Source organism: Dasypus novemcinctus, chromosome 1 (assembly GCF_030445035.2).
Source record: "Dasypus novemcinctus isolate mDasNov1 chromosome 1, mDasNov1.1.hap2, whole genome shotgun sequence".
NCBI classification, from domain to species: domain Eukaryota; kingdom Metazoa; phylum Chordata; class Mammalia; order Cingulata; family Dasypodidae; genus Dasypus; species Dasypus novemcinctus.
Genome location: NC_080673.1, coordinates 40,469,194 through 40,496,120, shown reverse-complemented (window position 1 = coordinate 40,496,120; position 26,927 = coordinate 40,469,194). Strand labels below are relative to the sequence as shown.

The following is a 26,927-nucleotide window of genomic DNA, read 5'->3' as shown; positions in this document are numbered from 1 at the left end:
CTACAGTTACTGCCTGATATCAATTGGAAATTAAGTTATTTGGAGACACTTGTATCACCATCTGGATTAGTATTGTCCAATAGATATCCGGCAGTGATTGGAAAGACTTGTGCTATCCAATACAGTACCCACTAGCAACAAGTAGCTACTGAGCACTCAAAATGTGACTGTGGAACTGAATTTTTAATTTTTTAAAATTGTAATTAGCTTGAATTTAAGCAGCTGTGCATGGCTAATGCCTACACACTAGACAGCAGAGATCTAAGTAAACTATTTGATGAAGTTTTATCTCATATAGAGACTAAACGATAGATCTCAAAATTCTAGAAATATGTTGATGCCAGATGCTAACTTTTTCCAGAAAACTTGGTTTCAGTGAAGTCCTTGCTTGGAAAAGAGCATTTCAAACACTTGTACAGAAAAAAGTGGAAACAACTGATGCAATAATTAAACTGAATATTTAAGGACCATGGGACCCAGGTTTATTTTCTGCATGCGCCGGATCACATGTGGAATTGAGCTCTGTCACGCTCCAGGATTTGGTTGAGATATTTATAAAACGTTTACAGCCTTCTTTCTATTACTAGACAGAAAAGAAAAACAACTTTAGGTCACCACATACCATTTCTATTCATGCTGTTCATCCACTTATCAAGCTCTTCCATTTCTATTTCCATAACAGAGGGTGTGTCTTCTTCAAAAATAGGGCTAGAGACAAGAAGCAAAAAGTATATTGAATAAAAGGGTAGTGTGCTGAATTTCCTTTGGGCAGAACCCAGAGCCTTGACTCTGTGAGATGAACTTGACTCAGTGTCTTACACCTCAAGGTAGCCTGGGGGCTTTTTCGGGAATATCAAACTCTAATAGACAAAAAGACTAAAATGAAAACAACCTAAATTTATCACTGATGTAAAAACCAAAGGCGCAGAAACCCAGCGAGTAGGGGAGGTACTAGGGCTTCCACCGCGAGCCTCCTCAGGGAGTTGCCCCATTTAGCATTTTAGCCTTGCTTAATTTCACTTCCTTTTCCTTGGGTTTTTTTTGTTTTTTTTTTTTTTTGCTCAATGCCCAAGGTCAAGAAGCTACGGTCAAGCCAGTTTTATTACCCCTCCCTTCAATTTCCAGGCTTTCCTCGCATGGAGAAACGGAGCCCTTGATTTCAGAAATCCACGTGCCCTGGCTTGCCGGGGCTCAGAGCGCACGGGAACCGAATCGAGGCGTGTGGTTGGTGTAGACGCGGCTGGGGGTGGAGGTGGGGCAACCACCGGCCCTGCACTGCAGCCACTGCGTAGACTGGGTGGAGGAAGTGAGCAAAGTGTGGGTGTGGGAACTGCAATGCTGTGGTCATCGCCCCAGAGCACTCTTTTGGGTGAAACTCTGTCTGTCTGTCCCTCCCGGCCCCGTCCTCCTTTCCTTTCCCTCCTCCCCCTCCCCCGAGGCCCACCCCTGCTCCCCGGGGCGGTTCTCGCTGCGTGAACTCTACGCGCTTCTAGGTCTGCTCTGCTTTGATACCAGCTCAAGTATCTCCCCTGCTGACAACGTTTTAAATCTGAGTCAATGAGCCCTTGTCCTTGAAACACACCCGGGCTCGGTGTATTTAACTACTAGGCTTTTGGACTTGGTGGCGGTCAGAAAAAGATTCTTTTCTCAACCAAGGAGGAAGAAATAAACCAGAACCGCACCTCTCCCGCGCCCAGATCCCGCCTGGGACTGAGGGTTGGTAGACCCGGGGCACATTCTCCCTCGGGCCGCTAGAACAAAAACCCGTGAAGGGTGCGGTTGGCTCTCTTCTCAGCTTATCTTGCCGTCAGATCTGTGGACCACAAGGCTGCCCTGGGAGCGCGCGGGTGCGGGTGGGGGTGGGGGAAGGTGGAGGTACTTACACTTTGGCGTTTTCACTTCCCAGTTCGTCTGAAAGAGAATAAATGTCAAGGTCAGGTTAGCTTTGCTTTGTCCGTAAACAACTTTCTGTTTGAACAGCAGCTGAAACCTTAAAATAAAATGACCAGTAAATTGCATTTTGAAAGGCTCAATAATTAATGACCAAGTCAAACAAGTTCCGTTTGGTGTGAATTCTGTTTTCTTTTAGCATGGGTCCTCTTTTAACATGGTTCTCTGGGAGCTCTCACTTCAGATCGGAGGCTTACCCTCCTCTTCGTTTTTTTTTTTTTAGGCAAGAGGAACACAGTATGAGGGGGAGAAAGGAAGGGCTAAACCGAAGGGCTTGCTCCTTGTCTTCCTGCAGCGAAAGTCCCAGTTCAGGAGCACTGTTTCATCTCCGTGAACATTATGACACTGTGCCTCCATCCCCGAGTAGGACGCCTCAAGGGCTCCCCTTGGGAAGCCCCTTTCACCCCTGAGGTTTACCTGCTGAGCCGGTCGCATCCTTCCAGTCTCAGCTGAAATACCCGAGCCTCACCTGAGAGGCACTCCAACTCTACCTAAAGCAGGGCCCAGCTCTCCTACTCCGCAGCTCAGCACCCTGTTGGCTCCCTTCATGGCATTTGCCACAATCTTTGATTAATTCACCCATTTAACTCTCTTTTTTGGGGGGTGGGGGTGGGGGTCAGTCTGTCCGCTAAATCTTAAGCTCCAATGGGGCAGGGGCCACCTCTGTCTTCCTCACTGTGGTACCTCCATCCAGCTAGCACAGTGCCTGCTGCATGGTAAGCGCCCAGTAAATATTGAATGAATAAATAAATAGGTCTTAATCAGGATTGTTCAGCCCTGGGGTTAAATTCATGTCTGATCTTTGGGATTCAGCCAATCGTAAGAGTGAACCTGCCAAAAGACCTGTTCTGGGTTGCAGTTGAGGGTCAGAAAGCAGTTTGCAAAGTAGAGCTAATGCATGGCGGGCTTCGTATGAGCGCAGAGCAGGAATCAGAGCGTGGCACCCCAGCTCAAGCTCTGCTTTGTTTGGAAAGGGAGCTGTTGGGGATTGAATCATGTCACCTACAAAGCCATGTCAGGTGCCAACCCCTGGTCTCGTGAGGGTGAAGTCATCTGTAAATAGGACCCTGGAAGATGTTATTAGTCAAGGTGTGCCCAAACTGAATGAGCAATCCAGTATTACTGCGGTCCTTAAAAGCAAAGGACATCGGATAGGGAAAGAAGCCGTGGGGACCAACCAGAAGCTGGAAGGCAAAGGAACCCGGGAGAGAAAGGGCAATACGCCACCATATGTGGGCATTGTCAGCCAGCCAGAGGATGTGGACCCCGGCAGGAAGCAAGCCTTCTAGCCTCTGAAACCATGAGCCAACAAATGCCTGTTGTTAAGTCAACCCGTTCATACGCTATTTGTTTTAGTAGCTTAGAAAACAAATACAGGGGCCAACCCAGAGAAACAAGGCAACTATGTCAGGAGAGCTTTTAGCATAGGCGCAAACCAATGAAAAGCAAATCAGTTTGTAGAGGGTCCACCAAATGGTCAGATGTTCCCGATGCTTGGTAATCAGAGGGCTCCTCTTTTGTCTGGCCTGCAGAAATGCAGGTCCCCGGGCAGGGAACTTAAAAGGGCACCTGGAACTGAGCTCCTAGCAGCGCAGAGCAGCTGTCATTTCCTGTGGGCTGGTAAGCTTTCACGGCCTTGCTAATCCAGGAAAGCTAGGTACAGCTGTAAATTTCACGCCATCACTGCTTGCCTGTGCGGGGCTGCAGATTATTTCCTCCTGCCCCACAGCAGGACTCTGAAGCTTCCTGTGGGTGCCTGGCTCCTCAGAAACTTAGACTGGGCATAGGGGAGTATCTTCATTTTATATTTCATTTATACACATTTCCATAAAATTTGCAGGCTATTTCCTTAAGGGATTTACTCTATTTACTTTAAATAAAGCCACACACACACACACACACTATGGAGCCTCCCCATAGGCAAGCCACGATGCCCCATTTTTTACTCCCTTCTCCTTCCTCTTCCTTTTTTCCTGTGTAATAACCCCCCACCAATTTCTCAGAGAGCAAGTGGCGCCACAGCCCCACATTGTGTGCATGGATTTAGCCCAATAATCTGGGCTCCCTGTAGGCTTCCAGGTAAGCAAAAGCCTGCCCTCTACACAGATGATGGAAAAGTTTAAAAACCCATTACAAAAGTGCTCCAGATGCACCAGAGGAGACGCTCCTGTAATCAGTATAAAGACAGAGCAAAAAGCCTTCTGCGGCCTCGTCCTCCCTGCTGCACAGCCATTACCCCCGCCCCAGCCACCATGGCAACAGGGAAACATCTGGGAGAGCGCAGGAGAGCAGAGCATTAAACCAGAGGGAGACCAATTACTTGTCCTTAGCAATCAGCCCGCCCCACGCCACTCCACCTGCCCATCTCTCGTTGTTAATATCCACCTACTCCCTTCGCAGCCCTGAAGCAAATGCAGCTCTTCTACTGCGCCCCCACCCCGGCCTCCACTTGATTCCATTTTCCCTCCTGCCGCCTTCCACTTCACATCCTCCCCCACCCCCCCCACTTCGTCTCCCTCTTTCGGCTTCAACATTATACCCACTTAGCCTGAGAGTCCTTTCCTCACTTCACCCCCTCCCCGCTCATCTCCTCAGTGTCCCTGATGGTGGATCAGTGGGATGGGGGTGGCCAGGAGCACAGCAGGAGACTCCGGTTTCCTCATCTTGTTTCCACGTTGAACAGTGAGCAAGAGTCTCTTTCCGCAGATCTCCTGAGCAGAGCCAGGCAGAGGTAGCCGCACAGCTGTTTAAAGTTTATTGCCAGCTGTTTGCCCTGCCCATCAAAATGTTTAATAAATGTTAAATAATAACCACAGCAGATTTAATGCCTGGAGGTCTAGAAAGAATACAGCGGAGCATCAAGTTACGACTACACAACGTTTCCCTTTTCCTGGAAATGAAAAAGACAGACCCAAAGAAAAACAGTAATTTCCCATCAGATGGAAAATTTTGGCTAAACCCTCCCCGTTTGTAGAATTTAAAGAATCCTCCTGGTGTAGGAGAATAGAAAAGGCTCTGTTTAGATTGGGAGAGAAGCAATGTGTCTTTTCCCAACTTTCTAAGGGGCAGCATGCATCCTGGTATTCATGCTCTCCCATAGAACATCCCTTGGGGGACTTTCCAAGCAAAATGCTGGTCTGACCTGGTTTGGCAGTTTTAATTTTCCTGAAAAAAAAAAACCACCTGTATTTATATCAAAATTTTAAAATGCAAATGCATTTTATTGGCTTGCATTATATTGTTAAATATGAAACTAAACGAACAGTGGTTGCTAACCTTTTAGCCTTCAGTTTGTAGAGACTCATCTGTTAAGCAGTCAATGATCTGCAGCTATATTAGAGTGGCTATTAAAAGAGAAATTCCAAATAAAGTTCTCTAGCAAAAACTTTTGTGACAAGGGGCTATTTTGAAGTTTTAAGTTTTTTGTGTTGTGCTTTCTTAAAGTGAGGCATAGTTAAACTAAAAATAATGTGCTAGTTTGTATTAAGGATAATGTGTGGTTCTTTAAAAAAATTTAACATTCTTTCAGTGACTGATTCAACAAACATTTACCGGGCAGCTATTACATGTGTTGGGCTAAGTACTATGTTAAGTAAAAGGGGTATTAGTATAAACTAACACTTATTTAGCACTTACAGTATGCCGATATTGGTTGCTCTAAATGCTTCATATATATCATTCCCTTTAGTTCTCACAACACTATGAGGTGAGTATTGAATTAACCCCATTTTACAGATGAGGAAACTGAATCAGAGAGGTCAGAGAGTTAGAAAGAACGAAAGCCAACCAGGCCATTTGGTTCTAGAGCCTGTACTCTCAATCTCCCTGCTACGCTATTATACAAGAAGAATAAGGCAAGATCTTGGTCCTTAAAGAGAACATAACTGCATAGAAAAGAAAGGCAAGTAACCAACTTATGGCAATGTAAATCCTGTGAACAATAAGTGTGAACAAATTAGCAAAGTTCTGTGAAGCACAAAAGGTGGTGAATGATTTTGCCTGGAGATTAATGATTACTACAGATGCCATAAAAATTTTGGAAAAGGACATTGAAGAATGGAGTGGAAATTTGCCAAGCAGACAAGAAAGGAATTCCAGAAGAAGGAATAGCATCAACCAGCCATATAGTCATCATCAAAGTGTAAGATACACGTTGGGAAGAGCAAATACTTCAAGTATGGCTACTCCAAGGATACATGGGCGGGGTCAGAGATAAGGTCAGTTCTCCCTTGGGAATGGCTCTTGAGCTGCAAGCCTTTATCTCACAACAAAGCTTAACATCCAATAAATAAATAAATAAATAAATAAATAAAGGATTTAGATGACCATTGGATTGGGTTGGAAGTCCACACCTCTCCCACATACACCCAGTGAGACCAGTTGCAGGTCACTGGTTTGAGGCAGGAGATTCTTACTTTTCCTGAGGTTAAAAAAAACCCAACAGGTCCAGTCCCCTCTGTTTGTTTCTGTTTCTGCTTTAGCTTGAAAAGGACCTCACTTTCAAGCCACGGAGAAGCCACTGTATTCACTGTTCCTTGGATCTATTACACCAACCCCTACCACAAAAGGAAATAGACGTCAGTGATTCTTTCCCAGCTCTCATTTGCCTTATCTCCTGGTATAATCGATCATGGTCATTTGCAGCTGCTTCCCAGAGTTTAAAGGCTCTCTTTTCCTGGTGCCAGGATAGTGAGTGAGGAGGCACCCTGAGCCTGATCACAAAGCCAGAGATGCCCTGATATTGCATAGGAAGGACATGGAGTCAGTTTTGCATGCTGTGTATGAACATGTATCTCATTAGAGATGTTCTCAACCCTTGGAAAAATTTTTTAATGATTTTAAAGGCTTCAACCTAAAAACATGAAAATTGAAGTCATTATAGCAGAACAAGGCAAGTCTGCTTTAGACTTGGAACAACCCTGGAACCTAGTATTTGATGCTTCTACAATGAGGATTGAATATTCTCTGCATATGCCTCTGATGGGAGACTAGTTTCAGATTGATAGGTATCGTCTAAATTAATTCTGCTTTAGCCAGTAGGGAGTTTCATAATAAAAGTTAATATGGTGTCATTGGGAACAAGAACAGTGCTTCAACCAGGCCTTTTCAAGATCAAATTGGGATGTGGGATGGTGAGGAAAACCATATTTGTGACAAAAATAGAGAAAGTCGAGTCTCAAGGTCTCCAGCCTTCCCATCCCCAACCCTAATCTGACCCACTGCTTCACCAGCCTTACTCTTTCCTCCAACAGCAGGGAAATGTTACACTGACCTATTAGCCAAAACTATGTAGCACCCTTACCTGGATTAGGTACAAAGGTGGCAGCAATTATTTTTTTCATTTCAATTTAATCTCAAAACATGCTTTTTTTTTTTTAAAAAAGGACGAGTTTATGCCATTTTTAACACTGAAAAATTCACTGAACTATATCGTTTACTGCATACTATTTTATATGCAGCCCTTGCTGCTTAACTTTGAAATGTTTCAGTTCTATCTCCCACCACGCCAAGCAGATTTTAAGATAATACTTACATGTCTGTAAAGCATTCTGAGATCCTTGGCTAGAAGGCTCTGCAGAAGAGGAGAAAGTCATTTTGTTTGATTAGTTTTTCACTAGTATGTGAAGATTGTCAGAAAATGGGAGCACACTAAATATTTACCTTGCTTAGTCCTTTTTTTTTTATAGCGTATTGCAAGGAGAACCACTGATAAAAATAGGAAAACCAATAAAATCAACGGGATCAACACCATTAATATAAACTCTAACTGATTTGCATCCCCACCAATGTGGGTAGAAGTCATATTTGTAGGTAGTGTTTCTGTGGACACTGTAGCCAAAGTGCTGGGCAGAGTCACTTCATTTGCTCTTTCCTCAACCGAGGGTAAATATGCAGAGAGTTCTGATTCCTCATCATCACCTGTGGGAACACACACAAAATTGAGATTACCATGGAGACCAAGCTGGGATGTTATGCTTTCAGTGATTTTAAAATTTATTCTAGCTACGTTCAATAATAAACTTGATCCACTGTACTTGGCCTTCCTGTTCAATGTGACACAGAGTATTGATTTAACATAAATGGAGCTCAAGCCAGAAGTGTACTGAACATGGAATCAGTGCCCAGAGATAAACCTCTCACAAATACAGGCAGTTTACCCTTGACCAGACACTTGAGACACACTTAAGCAAAGGGCATTGGGATGCTTTGTCATGTCAAGGGAGATTTCCCAAGCCAAGTTGTATGATATTCTAGGGCATCTCCTATTATTTAAATGGGTGTCCAGATACTTAGGGAACTGCACCAATATTTTAATTTACTTAATAAACGGCATCTTCATAACTTACCCTGTTAACAAGCTAAAAGCAAATTTATTCTGTTTGAACCTCAGATTGTACTGAAAACCATTCTGTGATTCATCAGTTGATCTGGGAAAGGACTTTTAGCCTGATGACTGCTTGAAAAACCTTTCTTTACCTGGTTTCTGGAGATTGTAAGGTGAGTTGAAGGCCTTCATCCTATCTTGGTGTGATGTCACCTATTATTTAGTTGGGGCCTACTAAGGAAAGTATCATGTCAGTTTATGCTACAGACATCATACCAAGTGAGAACTTACATGAAAGTTCTTTCTAAGGTAAAAAGTGCTATGCAAGTGAAGAAGTCTGCTATTAGTACTTGAAAGCACATTCTATTACTACAACCTAGGCCATGAGTCTATAGAATGACCAAACTGGCCATAGCAGAGCCAACTCAACATTTTTATCTGTCTTCATGATTGTGTGACATTGGTTTCTCTGGTTTGAGTTAAAAGAATAAAAATATTTGTTTGGTCATAGTCTATTTTTCTCAATAGATAAGCATTTCAGTGTCCCACCAGAGCAGGGGATCCACTGGATAAGGACTTTGGTAAATGCTACTTGAGACTACCAGAGTCAATTACAAACTGCAGAGTAGAGCTTACTGGTATCCCCTCACCATCCTGTATCAAAAGCAGGATTTTTAAAAATGTAGTATCTACCATTAATTGACTTCTCTTTCTGGGTTAAGTGACTTTGTCCTGTATTTATAAGTCTTTGAAATAAAATAAGTCAATCATATGTTCACACATATGCTAAAAGTTTTTTTTTTTTTTAAGATTTATTTTTTACTTATCTCTCTCCCCTTCCTGCCCCGCCCCCCACCAGTTGTCTGCTCTCTGTGTCCATTCTGTGTTCTACTGTGTCCGCTTGTATTCTTGTTAGGCGGCACCTTGCTGCGTCAGCTCTCTATGTGTGCTGTGCCATTCTTGGGCAGGCTGTACTTTAATTACACTGGGCAGTTCTCCTTATGGGGCGCACTCCTTGCACGTGGGGCTCCCCTTTGTGGGGGGACATCCCTGCGTGGCACGGTGCTCCTTGCACACATCAGCACTGTGCGAGGGCGAGCTCATCACACAATTCAAGAGGTTTCCTGGGTTTGAACCTTGGACCTCCCATGTGGTAGGCAGACGCCCTATCCATTGGGCCAAATCCGCTTCCCACTAAGAGTTTTGATATATCATGTATCACCCTAGACAAGGAAAAAACATTTGTCCAACAGGTAATCCTCATTAAAGCCATTCCACTTGCAGAACCATTGTACCCAAACAGCCCTCTTCACTGACAACCCAGGCCAGTGAAGACTGGATGTGCATTTAAGGGCACAGTGGGGCTAGGGGTTAGCACCTGGTTGGTGGGAGTGATCCTTATTAATTAGGGTCAGTGCTTGTTTTAGTTTCTTGGGCTCCTCAAGCAAATACCATGATTTTGAGGTTAAGAGAAAGTCCAAATCAAGGCATCCTGAAGGCAACGCTTTCTTCCTAAAGACCAGCATTCTGGGACTGTCTGCCAACAATCCTTGGCTCCTCTGTCACATGGCATGGCACATGGTGGCAATTCCTGGTCTCCCTTCTCTTCAGGGTTCCCTTGATGTCCAGCCTCTTGCTTCCTGTAGCCTTCTCGTTCTGTCTGTCTGAATTTCACTCCTCTTATGAAGGACTCCAGTAATAGGATGAAGACCTTCTTAACAGAAGAAACCTCATCAAAAAGCCCTATTTGCAATAGGGTCACACCCACAGGAATGGATTAAATTTAAAAACATGATTTTCTGGGGGTACTTATAGCTCCAAACTAACACAGTGCTTATGGACCTTCCTCAAATACCCAGACTTTGCTTTTATTTTATCTTAAAAATTTCCAGGCTAACATTTATTGAGAATTTACTAAGAGCTCGATCTGTGCTTTGCCTTTTTACTAGGTAATCTGTTTTTTCCTCCTATTTTTTCAGGTAAGGAAACCGGGGCAAAAGAGGTTATGCAACTTTCCCAAGATCACAGCTCTATAGTTTGCACTTAGGAGGGCTAATCACAGAACCTGGGCTTTTAACCTCACCCTGTATTTTCCTTCCAATCAAGCAGGGATGTAATGGTTGCAAACCATCATGAAGCTTGTTGATCAATGGTAAACGAGAGAGGAAACCCACTGTGCTTGCCCTTCCGTCTACAATAGGAGGTGGTTCCAGCAAAAGAAAGGGAAGGGGATGGGAATGGTTGCCAAAACCTCAGCCTTATTGGGGTTCTTGCTACTCTAAGGCACCCCAGCTCTGACATGCACTGTGAGCCAAGCTACTCAGGATGACAGGATCTTTTCAGTGTCTCTCCAAGGAAAGCAAATGATGTTCCCAATAGAACACTAAGAGCTCTGAGTCACCATTCGTCCTGTGGCCACAGAAGAGAAAATAGGAAAAGAAATAAGCTAGCAAGAATAATGAATGCACTTCAACAATCAGGAATGAAAGAGAAATGAGAGAAGCACACCAGATGGTCTTGGGTTGCGTACATTTATTTTCAGCATGAGGGACAATGCTGGTCACAGGTGGCCCTCAGTGGCATTGTGGAGTAAGAAGGGCTAGGAAGTTCTCTCCACAATATACCCGGGTTTAGTCTGCTAAACAGCCGAAAGCAATATACCAAAAATGGGTTGACTTTTACCATAGGGATTTATTAGCTAACAGTTCTGAGGCTGTGAAAATGTCCAGATCAAGGCATCTAGGTAATGCTCTCTCCCTGAAGACTGGACCCCTCTGTCACATGCAAGGCACATGGAGGCATCTGCTGGTCTTGCCCTTTTCTTCTGGGTTTCATTGCTTCAGCTTCTGGCTCCATCTGGCCTTTTCTCTCTATTCTCCAGTTAGAGGATTAAGACACACCCCGGGCCACACCTTACTGAAGTAGTCTAATCAAAAGATTCCGGGAAACGGACTTTGGCCCAGTGGTTAGGGCGTCCGTCTACCATATGGGAGGTCCGCGGTTCAAACCCCGGCCCTCCTTGACCCGTGTGGAGCTGGCCATGCGCAGTGCTGATGCGCGCAAGGAGTGCCGTGCCACGCAAGGGTGTCCCCCGCGTGGGGGAGCCCCACGCACAAGGAGTGCGCCCGTGAGGAAAGCCGCCCAGCGTGAAAAGAAAGTGCAGCCTGCCCAGGAATGGCGCCGCCCACACTTCCTGTGCCGCTGACGACAACAGAAGCGGACAAAGAAACAAGACGCAGCAAACAGACACCAAGAACAGACAACCAGGGGAGGGGGGGGGGGGGAAATTAAATAAATAAATAAATCTTTAAAAAAAAAAAAAAAAAAAAGATTCCACCTACAATAGGTCCATACCCACCTACAATAGGTCCCTATTAACTTTAAGAACATAATTCTCTGGGTTCATCCATCTTCAAACCAACCTACCCCTCTCATACACATATGCCTTCACATAAGTTTTCCATGTTAAGCATCATTCTCTCTCTTAGATTCTCTAGTGGCTAGTTAAATAAGTGTTATTTAGACCAGGGGTTCTCTCTTTCATTTTCCTTTACCCTGCAAGCCCTCATCTCTAGGGACTTCTATGACAACATCCCCCTCGGCTCTCCTAGCCCCAACCAACTCCTGGATGACCTCAAAATAATACATAAGAGTAGTTGGCATTTACTAAAATCTTAGTATGCACCGGGAGATAGGGTATGCAGGTATCACAACAATTTTATTGTTCACATTTTACAGGTGAAGAAATTGATTTTCAGATGACTTACCTGAGTTACAATGCTGTCAGATTGAAAGTTCTTCCACCACATTGGTATGAGAGGTTTTGACGCGACATTCTCTTGACGTCAGTTTATGAGCCAAATGACAGACAAGGGTGCTACTCACAGTTCTGTCACTTAGCAATTGTGGGAATTTGGACAAACTATTTCTCCTCTGAGGGCTCATGTTCTAATCTGCACAACTAAAGAATTGACTAGACAGTCTCTGAGGTCCCGTCTATTCCCATGTTCCTACAGTGATTCCAAAGTGCACATCTTATTTTTTTAATTAGGTTTCTTGACTAGGTACTATATTCATGGTATTATGTGCACTCTGTGTCTCTCTTCAGAGGCAACTACTGTTTCTGCTTTCTAGAGAGACTCTGTACATATACAAGCGTAAGTGTTGTTTCCCGTTTTTTCTGGTTTTTGTTTTTTTACGACACATCTCCAGACTCATTTCTTCTGCTCAGCAGGAGGCTAACCTGCCTAGTATAACTTCCTCATTTTACTATTGCATCTTCTTATCTAAACTTGGACATATTTCAAGATAAAAGGGGTGGGGTCTGGGCATAAAATTGGAGAAGTTACGAGATAAAGATACAGAGAAGAAAAGGGTGAGAATGAAAAGAAAGAGGCACTAGCAAGCAACCACACAGAAGAGAAGTAAGAAGTGAGGGAAATACATTAAAAGAGAAAGGCTGGGTGAAGGTCTGTCTTGGGTGACTGTGTGACTGCTGCCTGCTGAATCACGGGTGCCAGGCTCCAGGCTGGCGGCTTTCTAGGCTGCAGGTTTAGCCGAAGCTCTTCCTTTCCGATGACCCCAAGGCAAACTCTCCCAGGAATTCTCCCTTTCACAATTTCTCTCTGCTCAGATAATGTAGTACTATTAAGAGATGATAGGTGTGGCCACGCGAATGATGCAACTAAGCTGCAATACCTCACTTTAATTTTAATCCTAAAGGAGGAGATGTAATTACTAGATAATAAACTGCATGGAGTACAGAGTAATTTTCAAATGTTTATTGACAATGTTTCTGCAAACACATGTGGGACTCATATTTCACACATCTGGCAAAGACCCTGGGGAAGAATTCATGTAAATGATACAAAAACAAACACACAAAAAAACCCACAATCTAGGAAAAAATGCTTGGGGTAAGGCCTGGCAGCAGTAGCTGTGGAGGGAGCATATTGCCCCATTTATCACCTCTTAGTAACCATTGTCACTAAGTGGAAATGAGCCCACTTCTTGGCAAAGCAATCCAGCAAACTTCTCTTTTCTTATTCAAAAGTGGAACAAATGTGCCACCAAACAAGGTCTACTTTTTTGTTGTTGTGGCTATATGCATATACATATATATAACCATTTTAACCATTTTTAAGTGTACAATTCAGTGGCATTAATTACATCTACAATGTTGTGCTACAAGTACTACGTTTCAAAGAAAAGGAAGTGTTATTATGCCAACTGAAAGACTGCCATCCTGAAAGTACAACATGAAGTAAAACAATGATAAGAGAATATTATTAAACTCAGGATATCATGAAATACATCAGACCTCAATCAGATGCTCATTCTTTCATTTGTTAATCATGTACTGGACATAAATTATCTGAATGGTTTTTTGATGATAAGGTGAAAGAAAACACAAGTTAGGTGTCAAGCCTTCACATTCTTTCCTGCTGTCTCTGGAATAACTGTATTGCAGGGTGCCCAAGACCCCAAACCGCAAGAGTCTAACCTACTTTTCACTCTTGTACACACTCTGTATATAGCAAAGAGTGAGAACAGTGTTAGAAGGTGGAGACGAAAACAAATCAAGAGGTTTCTCTCTCCAGTGGTTCTCAGTCTTAGCTGCACATTAGAATCACCCAGGGACCTTTTCCCACGCGTAAGGGTGAGGCGACCTAATTCTCTGTTAATGGGGAGCAGAATTAGAGAAGTGGAGGGGGAAACAAGGGATTGTTGTTTTCATTATGAACTCTGTTGCACTACTTGACAATTTTTATTAAGTGAAAAAATTCACTTAGTAAGTTTTTCTCGACATATTTACTCGAAGAAGATATGGTCAGAATAAAGAGATGATTCCACCAATGCAAGGAAAAACATGGCAGATTTTGAGATCAAAAGGTAGGTTAGGTAAAGAATGACTGTGTTTTGTTCCCCTTTCACTTTAGTCACCAGATAACTAGAGGTTACAATTCCTTATGTCGAAAAAATATTTGAAAATGCTTGCTTTTGCTTATTTCGAGGAGGGTCACCTGGTAAAATGCTTTTACGTAGTAGTCCTGAGAATTTACTTGTAAAGCTTTGTTATATTTTTACATCATCGCATAGAGAAAAGCATACCTGGAATTTCAATTGACAGATTAAAATGTAGTTTTATCCAGCAAGGGAGACCAACAATGTTCTGATGTCTTTCTCTTTTTAAACTTTCTGTTCTGCTTTTTTAGAGAAAGATTACTCCTATTCAATCAGATTTGCCCACGGGAAACGGACTTGGCCCAGTGGTTAGGGCGTCCGTCTACCATATGGGAGGTCCGCGGTTCAAACCCCGGGCCTCCTTGACCCGTGTGGAGCTGGCCATGCGCAGTGCTGATGCGCGCAAGGAGTGCCGTGCCACGCAAGGGTGTCCCCCGGGTGGGGGAGCCCCACGCGCAAGGAGTGCGCCCGTGAGGAGAGCCGCCCAGCGTGAAAAGAAAGAGCAGCCTGCCCAGGAATGGCGCCGCCCACACTTCCCGTGCCGCTGACGACAACAGAAGCGGACAAAGAAACAAGACGCAGCAAATAGACACAGAGAACAGACAACCAGGGGAGGGGGGGAAATTAAATAAATAAATAAATCTTTAAAAAAAAAAAAAATCAGATTTGCCCAGACCCTAAGGCTGTCTCTGGTTGAAGTTACTCATTTGGGGAACCTGAATCTTTTGACTATCAGACTGCTTGAACCTGGGACCTCGTACGTATGAAGCGTGCACTCAGCCACTGAGCCACACCCGCTCCACGCCGACAGACTGCTTTTAGTACTTGGAAGCCTGTTCTGGCCTATAGCACTTCAAAGTTTAAAGAACTGTGTATCCTTTTATGGGACAGAATGCACACATATTTTAAAACATTTGAAAATACTTCCTCACATCAGTGATATAACAAGCATGAAAGTGCTTTGAAAAAAATTTCTTTAAGTATTATTAAATCATTATTATTACTAAACCGAATACTTTTCTGTTTTACTATATTTCTATCCATCTTTTGAATAGCCAACGTCAAAATTACCATTTAAAAGAGTGGCTTGGAAACAAAATGTTTTTAGCCATGCCCTTTCTTGAGCTTGTCTGCCCTCTGCCTGGCCTGCTCCTCAGCCTCCTCGAGAGGAAGGCAGGGACAGGTGCCCGCCCCATTCTACTCGGGAGGGGAGCTCTTACCTGAGTCACTCCCCAAAGTCCTAGCACCACACTCCTTACTCAGATCATCACAAGCTCAACGTTGCCAGAGAGATGCTATTGCAAGACAGAGACAAACCAAAACATAAGTGGTAGATGTGTGTCTGTGCTAATTTAGAGAATGGGAAAGCAGGGGAAGAAGATGTGACCCCTAGCTCCCCGGCGAGTGCACAACGGTCATGAACTACAGGGGGAATGGGGAGGGGGTGGAGGCACATGTAACCCCAAATCCCCCCTGCCAGCCTGTGTGGAGCACAGGAGCAAGATTGTTCCAGGTGTGAAGTTTTCTTACGTGAGGCTCAAGGGGGAAGCACAGCCTGAGATCTCTGATGTGGTGTGTGTGAGGGGAGTGAAACGGTAGACGGCATTATCTCGGATCAGCAAAGCCCTTAAGGTCTCTACACCTAGATTACTTCTGACCCTGTTCTGAGGCTTTTAAAGAGAATCAGTCTGGCCCTTCCATACTGGACAGTCTAACAGGCTTCCAGGACTCCGAATTTTAGTCTTGCTGCTTGAGTATGGAGGTTGTGCTGGTTTTTTGCTCTCTGTGTCCATTTGCTGTGTGATCTTCCGTATCTATTTCTCTTTTTTGTCTTCTCATCTTTCTCCTCTAGGATGCAGAAGGATTCGATTCTAGAGACCTCTAATGTGGAGAGAGGTTCCCTATCAATTGCACACCTCGGTTCCTGGTCTCTGCTGAGCTTCACCTCGACTCTCCCCTTCATCTCTCTTTTGTTGTGTCATCGTCTTTCTGCGTGACTCACTTACATGGGCACTTGGCTCACCACATGGGCACTCATGTGGGCACTCAGCTTGCTGCGCTGGCACTCAGCTTGCCACGCGGGCACTGGCTCACCACCTAAGCATACTTTCTGTTCTTCTTTTTCACCAGGCGGTCCCAGGGATCGAACCTGGGTCCTCCCATATGGTAGGCAGAGGCCTTATCACTTGAGCCACATCTGCTTTCTGTCATTTAGTTTTTTAATTTGATGAATTATATTGATAGGTTTTCTAAACTTGATCCACTCTAGACTTCCTGGTTTTATTTGACTTGATCATTGGTATTTGTTTGCAGTGATGATCTCTAGTTATTTGAATGATTTATCTAGGACTCAGCTTAAATATTCTTTTTAAACTCATTAGCTGGCCACTTTAACCAGTATGTCTATGCTCTTACTGATGAACCAATAAGGAGATGGTCTTTGCTTGACCAAAAGACAGTCATAATAGTCATAATAGTAATCATAAATAGAAATAGATAGAATATAGGATACCCAGTTAAATTTGAATTTCAGACAAATGAGAAATATTTGTGTAAGTATATCCCATGCAATATGTGTATGTCTCATACTTATACTAAATTACCTAAGACATACTTATACTAAAAAATGATTCCTTTGTTTGAAATTTAAATTTAACTGGAGTCTAGTATTTTCATTTGCTAAATCTGGCAATCCTATACATAAATAAATAAACAAGCAAACAGACAAATAAATCAACAGAACTTTTAGAAAAGAAGAAATTAACCTTTAAATTAATGAAATTTTTATTGGGGAGCAAACCCTAGCCAATCCCATGAGATCATGTTCCTGAAAACTACAGTGGGCTGGGGAAGTTGGAAATAATGGTGATTTTAATTCACACAAAAAATAAAGAAATAATTTCAAAAAGAAACTAAATTCATTGGTTTTGTTTTAAGAAAAGACAAATTAAAACAACAACCAAGCCCATAACGCTGCTTTTGTCGGTAATGCTCCTGTGAGCCACCTTCTTCCATCACTCAGGACGTGTTTGTTTCTGTGTTCTTCCCACCAGCTAAGCAGATTTTCCCATTAGTTTTTATGTTACACAAATTTTATTTCTTTTCCAAGGTTTTAAAACAGCTTTTGCTGACTAGGAATTTAGTATCTATTGAACTTGCATTCTCCTTGTTTTCTTTTCAAAAGTCTCCCCCAAGTGCTTGTAAATACATGGCCTTTCCACAAATTATCATGCCGCTAATGCATATTGTTCTGGGCCTGAACTTCCAGCCACACTTTGAGAGAAAGGTGTTTAAGAGCTCTCCTTCATAGATCCAGCTACAAAGTTTTCGTTACAGGAAACGGAAACCTCAGTTGTTGTCTATTTCAGTTTGAGGAAACAGAAGTGTACGATTCATCCAAAAAAGATTTGGGATATTTAGTAACCTTTTGGAATAAAATTATAACACTGAGCTAACTCAGAAATCACACATATCCATTCATTATTAAAGTTTCATCGCAGTATTTAAATGATTGTGATCATGTCATGAATACAAGTACGTCTTGGGCTATGGGAGAAATTTCACGGCATGTCCTGCCATGTCCTGTCACGTGTCATTCATGCATTCATGCAGTCATCACGCTTCTGTTGTGTGCCTACTACATGCCAGCCTTGGTTTGTAACGATGAATGAGACTAGGCCACTGCCTCCCGGGGAACTGACTGTTTTGCAGGGACAGTGGCATACAAACTAACAATGATAATACAGTTGAATGAGAGCCATAATATGCTTACGTACAGAGTGCCATGAGGACATGGGAGAGGAAGGCATTCATTGTGGGGGATTCAGGAAATCCTCTAGAGAGGAGTTGACCATTGAGCTCATGAACCCTAGGAGCTCATCTGGCAAAGATGGCAGGGAAAAGGCACAGTATATGAAAAGGAAAAGCTCAGTGGCCAACGGAGCTCAGGACTTCCAAGCAATTGTATCAGAGGGCGCATGGCAGACGTGGCAAGGAATAAGGGGGAAAGGAACTTGGGACCAGCTCATAAGGAGCCTTGTGTCGATTCCAAGGGGTTTGGAATCTATCCCCCAGGAAATGAAAAACCACCGAAACGATAGGTAGAGAAGGAAAATGATTACATTTTTGTTATAGAAAGATTACTCTGGAGGTTATGTGAAAGTGGTTTGGAGAAGGAAGAGACCAGAGCCAAGGAGACTGGTGAAGAAGATAATGAAGTAACCTCAGTGAGAGCTAACACGAGGCCTGAACTAGCAGGGAGCTGGCAATGAGTTCTGTTTACACGTGGTGAGCTTGAGGCTCCTGTGATGCATCCAAGGAGCAGTGATGATCGTTAGCTTAAAAATACAGATCTAGAGTTGGGCAGATAGGTCTGGCTGGAGGTAGTTTGGGAATCATTGGCTGAGGAGTGAGATTAAAACAATAAAATGCAATGTGGTGGCCCAGGAATGATGTAAGGAGGGAGAAAAGAAAAGATGGACGTTAATATGAAAAGAGCAGGAGGAAAAGAAGGATTCATAACCAAAGTCTGGAAAGGAGCAATCAGATTCATAGTAGACCCAGAAGAAAATGGCAACATAAGACCCAAGGAAGAAGTTTCAATAACTGATTAATTATTGTTATATGCTTTAGAGACAAATGTAGAGTCAAATATAGGTCCTTTGGGCTAAACTATTAGGAAGTAGGAGCTGGTCCCAAGGTCCTTTCCCACTTATCCCTTGCCACTTCCTGCCGTGTGCCCTCTGATACTACCACTTGATGCACTGAGCTCGGTTGGCCACTGAGCCTTTCTCTATACTGTGCCTTCAACTGTAATGCTTTCCCCAGGAAGAGAAATTTGAGAGCCATATATAACACGTACCCTGATAGCAGTGGGTTGAGAAAGGAATGGAAAATGAGAAAATAAAGATGAGTTGGCTACTTTTCAAAGAGATTGGGAAACGTGGAAGGAAAGATGGTAGAGAGCTAGAAGATGAATAAGAACTTGCACTCTTTCTCTCCTTATTTCTCATTATGAGTGTGTATCTACCAAGAAGAATAGAGAACAATGTAACAAACAACGAGGTACTTATCACCTAATTATCTCAAATTTTGCCACAGTGACTAGAGCAGAGGTTTGTTCTAATTTTAACATTTTTTAAAATTTGCTTTAACTTTTTCTTAAGGGGCCAGCAAGTAAATATTACAGATTTTGTGTGCCGAGGGGCAAAATCTAGACTATTATGTAAATCTTTACATAACCTTTAAAAATAAAGCCATTTAAAAATGTAAAAATAATTCGTAGCTCTTCAGGGCTGAACATAAACAGGAAGCTGGCTGGATTTGGCCCATGAATCTTAGTTTGCTGACCCCTGGAATACCATACAATTTCTGAAAGAAAAACATTATAGATATCTTTAAAGCCTTCTTTATTCTCCCCCATGATCTCATTCCTCTCCCTCACTTTCTAAAGGTAGCTCCTATCCTAAAGTTAGTATGTAGCATTTCCAAACTTATCAAAATCCCTATGAAATATATAGCATAGTCGTGGGTGCTGTAAAAACTTTTAAATAAATATAATCATTCTGTACATAATAATCTTCAACAGACTTTTTTGGTCAACATTACTTTTGAGACTGATTCAATTTTGATACATGGGGCTCTAGTTCATTAATTTTACCTAATCCACAGTCTCTCCTTCTACGATGACACCAAATTTCATTTAGCCTTCTTCTCTGTTAATGCACATTTAGCTTGTTTGTATTTTTTTCCATTATACAGTCCTATAATCAGTATACTTGGCCATGTCTCCTTGCCGCACACTTGTGAGTATTCTGGGATATATACTCAGGAGTAAATTTTTGGGATTATAGAGTATGAACATCTTCAGTTTACTAGATAGTGCCAAACTGTTCTCCAGACCGTATAGAAAATTTTCCTTTTCCAGTAGTTTGGTGAACCTGAAAATTCTCCCAATATGCAACATCTGGATATACTGGATGAATTACAAGAAGTGACCTTTCAAATGCATAAAGAAATTTCAAGAAAGCAAGGAAATCCCCAAGGCCGAGAAAACATGGAAGAGAGTTGACAGTGGAAATTTAAGTCCAGAGCCATATCCATCTCTGGGGATTTCCTAAAAATGTTTGGGCCCACAGGGGTGTGAGAGGCCGTCAAGACTTTAGGGGCCTTCTGGCCATTGGGTCAAGAGTTAAAGTAATACACCAGAGCATTGTTGCTTTTGTTTTGTTTAAAAAGAAGAATTTTTAAAAGGAGGATCAGTACCTTTGGCCAAGCTCATCTGAGCTTCCCCAGACTGACCTTACCATCATCCTGAGAGCTGTGGACACTGGCCCTTCCTTGATTTTCAACCTGGTTTTTCCTACTCCTGACTTGATTCTCATCTGCAGCCTTGTTACTGACTCGACTCCACTGCTGACTGGTTTGCTGGCTTACACCGTTAATACGGTTTTGGCACCTTCTCATGCAAATTCTTGTAGAGAGTTTGCCCCTTTCCCATGCCAAGGCAGTGGTTTAAGCCTGAGGTTCAATTGTGGGCTCTTTCCAAGCCCAGCACATCTTAGCCTCCATTTCTCCTGCACCCTATTTTGTGGTGACATGACTGATGGGGGACTGGAAAAGTATTGGCGATTAGAGCACTATACCGCAGCTTGGTGATGGAATCAGAAACTTTCAGGTTCTACTGAATAGGGTGAGTCAACCTCTGCGTGCCTGGTTCTGCCCCCCCAGCACCTCCAAGATTTCCATCATGAACGGGAGTCAACAAATACAACAAGATTAGGTCTACATAAACTTCAGGTAAAGGTTAGCAAATAGATAATAATAATAATATGCTTAATACAATTAAAGACATGGGAGAAAATAAGTAACGTGAGGGAGGAAACAAAATAAAACCAAACCCAAGACACTGCATATAAAAAATAATAGATTTTCTAGGGAAGCGGACTTGGCCCAATGGTTAGGGCGTCCGCCTACCACATGGGAGGTCCATGGTTTGACCCGTGTGGAGCTGGCCCATGCACAGTGCTGATGCGCGCGAGGAGTGCCCTGCCATGCAAGGGTGTCCCCCGTGTAGGGGAGCCCTACATGCAAGGAGTGTGCCCCGTAAGGAGAGCCGCCCAGCGTGAAAGAAAAGTGCAGCCTGCCCAGGAATGGCACCGCACACACGGAGAGCTGACACAACAAGATGACGCAACAAAAAGAAACACAGATTCCCGGTGCTGCTGATAAGGATAGAAGCAGTCACAGAAGAACACACAGCGAATGGACACAGAAAGCACAGCTGGGGGGGGGAAGGGGAGAGAAATTTAAAAAATAATAATAGATTTTCTAGAAATGAAAAATAGGATAAAAATGGAAAGCCCAATGAATGGGTTAAGCAGCAAGATTGACAAGGTGATTGTACTAATTCACCCTCTTGCTAGTGTAGTGGTACACCAGAGTTTCTGTTTCTCCACATCTTATCAGCATTTGAGGGTGGTGCAAATTATACACAGGTAGGCAAATTGCAGCTTGCATTGTGTCTTTACAGAGCTGAGCCAATCCCAGCCAAATCCTTCCCTCTTCTGGTTTCCTGGGATTCACAATTTTAGACAAGGATTTTAAGCCTCTTCACCGCCCCTTTCCCTCTTCCCCCATTTTGGTTTGTTTTTCGTCCTCGGAGTCAGCTCTCAGCAGGGTGCTCCTACAGTGACTCTGCCTGGCCTGAGACTGTTCTTTCTCTCCCTGGTTCCCACACTCTGAAGCCTCTTACCCAGTGGCTTCCGCGTTCTGCCCTTCCGGCTTCTCGGGTGTTAACCATGCTAATCCCAGGATTCTCAGTTTCCTTCTACGGCACCTTTTCAACCCCTCCCTTCTTTCTCCACAGGCCAAAGTTTAACCCAACGTTCCTGTCAGTCAGACTGACTCAACACAAATACAGCTCCATTACTAACATGCTGTAACCGTAGGGCCAGCCAAGAGGAATTTATGTGATACGGCTTCAGTTGAGAAGGCCATTTTTTCACAAACCAGAAACTAGACACATTGTCTGAGAGAGCTTGAAAACCCAGAGGTAATATAATGCAGGGTTAGAGCATGGACTCCTGGAGCTGAATCTTAGCTCCACTCCTTAGCTCTATGACCTTGGGCAAGTCATCTAGCTTCTCTGTGCCTCAGTGTTCTCCTATGTAAAATGGGGATAAAAGTACTCACCTTCTAAGTTGTGTGAGAATTAAATGTGTTAGTACATGTAAAACATTTACAACAGTGCCTGGCATACAATAAGCACTGCATAGCTTAGCTGCCATCATTAGCAATACTCAAAATTGAGACTGTCCCAGGAAAAATGGCAGGCACATTTGCTGGAACTAGATTTTACAGAACCATAAAGTGCAATAGTATTTTCTTCCATCTTTTCGGCATATATCAAATCTATCGTTATGGATCCAATAACGATACAGTTCTTATTCTTCTGAAACAGTCCAGAAAATCTCTCAGTACTCTCTGTCATACCCAATGTTTGAGTCTTGCCCCTAGGGAGTTAGAGCCTCCTTGTTTCCACCTCATGCCCTTTAGCTCTTTCTTCTACGAATCGTTCTGCTGGTGGCAGCTATTGAATCCAGGCTTTTGATACCTGGGAAGTTGCTCTGAGTTTTCCCATCACGTTAAACCACCAGCAGTGTACAGGCGAGGACAAGAGATGGGCATGTCTCCCTCCCACCCCCGGGCAGAAAGGCTCCTGCAGCGGGAACTTTTTTAGGGTCCAACACTGACCAAGATACCATAGTAAAGGCTTTTCTTTAACTATGTGCATCTATTTGGTCAAAATCTATGAAGAGCTGTTTTCTTATTTCTCTCCTGGTGATGTCTAAGTGGATTATTTCACTTGGGAGAGGCCTCAGTTCTGCATCAGACTAACTATACAGAGAAGAGACGCTGACTCAGAGGTAATGACGATGGTCTTTTGTAACTTCGGGCATGAGCTAATGTTGCTTGTTGGTCATTAATAAAAGTTTAATTTGGGATATACCCCAGAGTGGTGTTTGCAAGGAAAAGAGGTTGCTCAGTAGACTGGATTTTCTAACAAACATCCCCAGATACTTTTTGAGGAATTCAAGAAAATACAAAGGTGAAACCTACAATTTACCTCATATCCTGAAACCTTAGATGCTGTAAGCTCAAAAGGATATACTTTAATTGAAAAAATATATATTCCATCTTTAATTTAGAATAGCCTTTCCCTTTAATCTTAAAATAAGATTTTATTGTACAGCTTTTGGCAAGTGAGCATTTTTGCATTTGGGGAATCCACACAGGGCCCAATAAATGATTTGAAACTAGATCATGCCCACACTCTCCTTAAATACACTTCATCTCTGACTTATCCTAACATTCTAACACTTTGTTCTCAGGAGCTCATGAAATGTTAGTGATCAGTCTCATATCCAGTCTAGGGATGATTTTTGTATTTACCAATAACTAAATATTGAGTTGCTGATTTATGTTGGACCCTTACAGGATTTAGGGAAGTCAAAAATTAATTAAAGAGAGTCTTTGCACAGGAGGTGGTCACAGCTTGGTGGGAGATCTGGACATACAGAATTAGGATTCAAAGTGATTAGCTCTATTAACACAAATTAGGGCGATGGGGGACTATGAAAATTAGGGCTGGGGAGGAGGGGCAGTGAAAGGAATCAACATTCAGCCAGAGCCATTGAAGGTTATGGGAATGTCTCACTAGGTGGAAGAAAGAGAACTTGCCATTCAATACATGCTCTATTCAGCATGACTCGAGGGGGGCTGTGGTGGGAGGGAGAGGGTGCATGGAAGGAGATCCCACTGGAAAGGAGGTTGAAGTGAGGATCTACAGGCATAAATAAGGAGCCACTGAAGGTCTGAGTCACATGATCAGATACCAAATTCAGAAAAATAACTTTTACTTAAATCTCCTCAAATTATCTTTTTTCATCTGCTGAATTGCAGACACCTAGATTCCATTATTTCTCAGAAGCTCAGAAAAATATTCAGGCTAGATTAAATATCACTCTTATGGGAATTCTTGAGGCACCTGTGGTAGCATTGTTAGTTGAAAGAGATGGAAGCAAGTGTACCCTAATGTAAACTATGGGCTATATTTCATAGTATAATTATAATAACATTGTTTCATCAGTTGTAACAAAGATACCACACGATAAAAAGTGTTAAGAGGGAAAACTGCGTGTGAGGGGGGAATATATGGGAATTCTGTATTTTCTGCAGGATTGTTCTGTAAACCTACAGCTTCTCTAGATTAAAAAAAGTAAGGGAAAAAAAAAGAGAGATGGAAGTAGAATTGCTAGACTTTGCTTCCTTGGTGCTGGGGATGACCTATGAGGAAAAAACTTGGTTCCAGGGTCTTTTCAGAGAGAGTGAATGATCCTCTGTAGGGTGGTGAAAAGAACCCTGGGGAAGCCAGAAGAGCTGACTAGCAGTAGGACTTAGACTTTTCCTGTTCTTCTGCCTCAGTTTGTTCACCTGTACTCATGGTATGGCTTAAGCTCCTTTCCAGCCCCAAAACTTTCCGCATAAACAACTCATTGTGCCCTGAACTCATTCCGAATACCAACCTCAGTTTCCTCCAAATGTCTTTCCCTTAGGAATGATTTGTGTTTCACCTTCTCTCCTTGCCCCACCTCAGATGTCACATGGAGAGCACCCAGGGAAAGAGAAATTGGTGGGGTGGGTGTGCGTGGGTGCTGACTGCTACATCTCCCAGAAGTTGGCACATCTGAAAGGACAGTGCCTCATGCCCCCCATCCTATTTAAATAACTGTAGCCTGAGAACCCTGTTTTTGTTTGAAATACCGCCCTATCCTGGAAGCAGGCAGTATCCATTGACAGACATCATGGCAGTGAGCCTATTTACCCAAAAGCATGTCAATAAAACTGTAAGAGGCAATTGAGGGTGATTGTGCTTGTTGTAGCAACTGTCCAGTGTATAAATCAATTGCTGCTCTCAGCCCAAAATAATGAGATTAAATATTTTGCCTTTTCCAATAATTTTGATTTGCTGCAATCATATCACTTTTTCAGTCAAACTTTCAAGGCAAAGAAAATATCCCCCAAAGTAATATGATCAAACAAAAGCAGATAAAAGTCCTTCCTCATGCATTAAAATGGATGCCTGGTAACTCCCCCAATAATTTCCTGTTTACATTTTCTTTCTTTCTTTTTCCTTAAGGTGTTTCTTTAGTATACTTTCCAGTAGCAAATTTCCATATTCCAGTTTTTCCACGAGTTTTTGGAAATCAGCAGACTTAGCCCACATTATTAAAAGCAAATCCATTACTTCTGTTTCAGCCGATTGAAACGTTCTTATACATGAGCTGCCAAAGAGTTTATGGTTTTCTTAATATGCCCATTAAAAGTAGTAAATTACAAGGACCCACATGTCTTAGAGGACAAAGATGGCAAGAGAGTTACATGAAGTGAAAGAGCTGGAGTGTGCTTAGCCAGCAGCAGGCAAAGCCAAGCCCACCCCTCCCTCCACTCCCCACCCCCCTCCCACGCCCCCCACGCCCCCCAGATAAAGACAGTTCTAATTTTCTCCACTACTTTCACAGAAAGGATTCGATTTTCTGGGTGTTCTCCTCCCAGGAGAGTTCTGTAGCCCGGGGCGCACCAACGCGCCTTCATTCCCCCTCCTCCCGGGAGCGGAGAGCCTGGAGCTCGCTTACCGCGGCCGGTGCGGAGGCGCGCGGTCGCCAGGGCGAGCACGAGGGCAGCGCGCACAGCCTCCATCTCCGCTCGCCCCGCGTCGGGCAGGATGCTGCGCTGGGTCTCAGCCTCCCGAAACGCGAACATTTCCTGTTTCCTGCTTGTTTTGGGTCGGTGCTAACTTGAAGGAGAGGTGTTTGCCTGTTTTTTTAGGAAGTGATGTAATTCTGCAGGAGCCTGTCAGACCAGCAAGGATTGCAAAAGAGAAATTGTTCTGGAGGCACTGATTCAGTCAGCACGCCTCTCTCTTCTCTCCAGTCCCGGCCCGCCGTGGGCCTCCGTCTGGTGAAACCGTCCTGGTGCGAACGGGGTCTGTTGCTCAGATGGCGTTCAGTAGCTGGCGCTGGGGTCCTGGACCACACGCCTTCGCCCTCTGTGATCTTGGCCATCCCCCCCCGACCCCGGGGAGTGTCCCGGGCAGCCTGGAGCCTTAGAGCAGCGCTGTCCCGGCGGCATTCCGTTTCCACAGGGGCCGGAAGGTTCTAAAGCTGCGCTGTCAGGAACAGGGGACACAAGCGACAGGAGCCATTGAAATGTGGCTGGGGTGACCGAGAAACCGAAATTTTCATTTTATTTAATGTTCCTTCCTTTACATGTAAATAACCGCGTGTGGCTAGTGGCTGCCAGGTCAGGCAGCTCAGGCCCAGATGTCTGCAACAACCACTCGAGGCTGTACCGTCAGAAAACTGCCATTCCACTCTGTCCAGCCAGCCCAGTCTTCCTTCTTCTGCCCTTGCGTGTCCTCCAAGGCCCGCTTATGGGTAGAGGAGAAAGCTCCAGTCCTGCCTGAGGGTTGTGCTCTGACTCTCCAGGGAGAAATCCATCTTTGAAAGGGTCCATTTCCAAAGCAGAATAGGCTCTCAGTGGGGGTAATCCACATTTCACCTTTCTTTTTTCTCACATGACAGTACATTTGTCAGAGATTGTTAACTAACAAAATTGAACAGAATTG

The 26,927-nt window shown here is 43.5% G+C and overlaps 1 protein-coding gene across 1 annotated transcript in view; it reads right to left on the bottom strand.

The window, feature by feature from the left end:
- Window positions 1-26,443, bottom strand: part of TMEM154 (transmembrane protein 154) — a 41,473-nt gene extending 15,030 nt beyond the window's left edge. Inside the window, exons 1-5 of the mRNA XM_004469800.5 lie at window positions 25,936-26,443; window positions 7,612-7,869; window positions 7,484-7,522; window positions 1,884-1,911; window positions 623-708 (exon numbers count right to left, since the gene is read on the bottom strand). Of these exons, the coding sequence (XP_004469857.1) occupies window positions 623-708; window positions 1,884-1,911; window positions 7,484-7,522; window positions 7,612-7,869; window positions 25,936-26,062 (538 nt within the window). The 5' untranslated portion in view covers window positions 26,063-26,443. The remainder of the gene's footprint in view (window positions 1-622; window positions 709-1,883; window positions 1,912-7,483; window positions 7,523-7,611; window positions 7,870-25,935) is intronic.
- Between the last annotated feature and the right edge of the window lie 484 nt (window positions 26,444-26,927).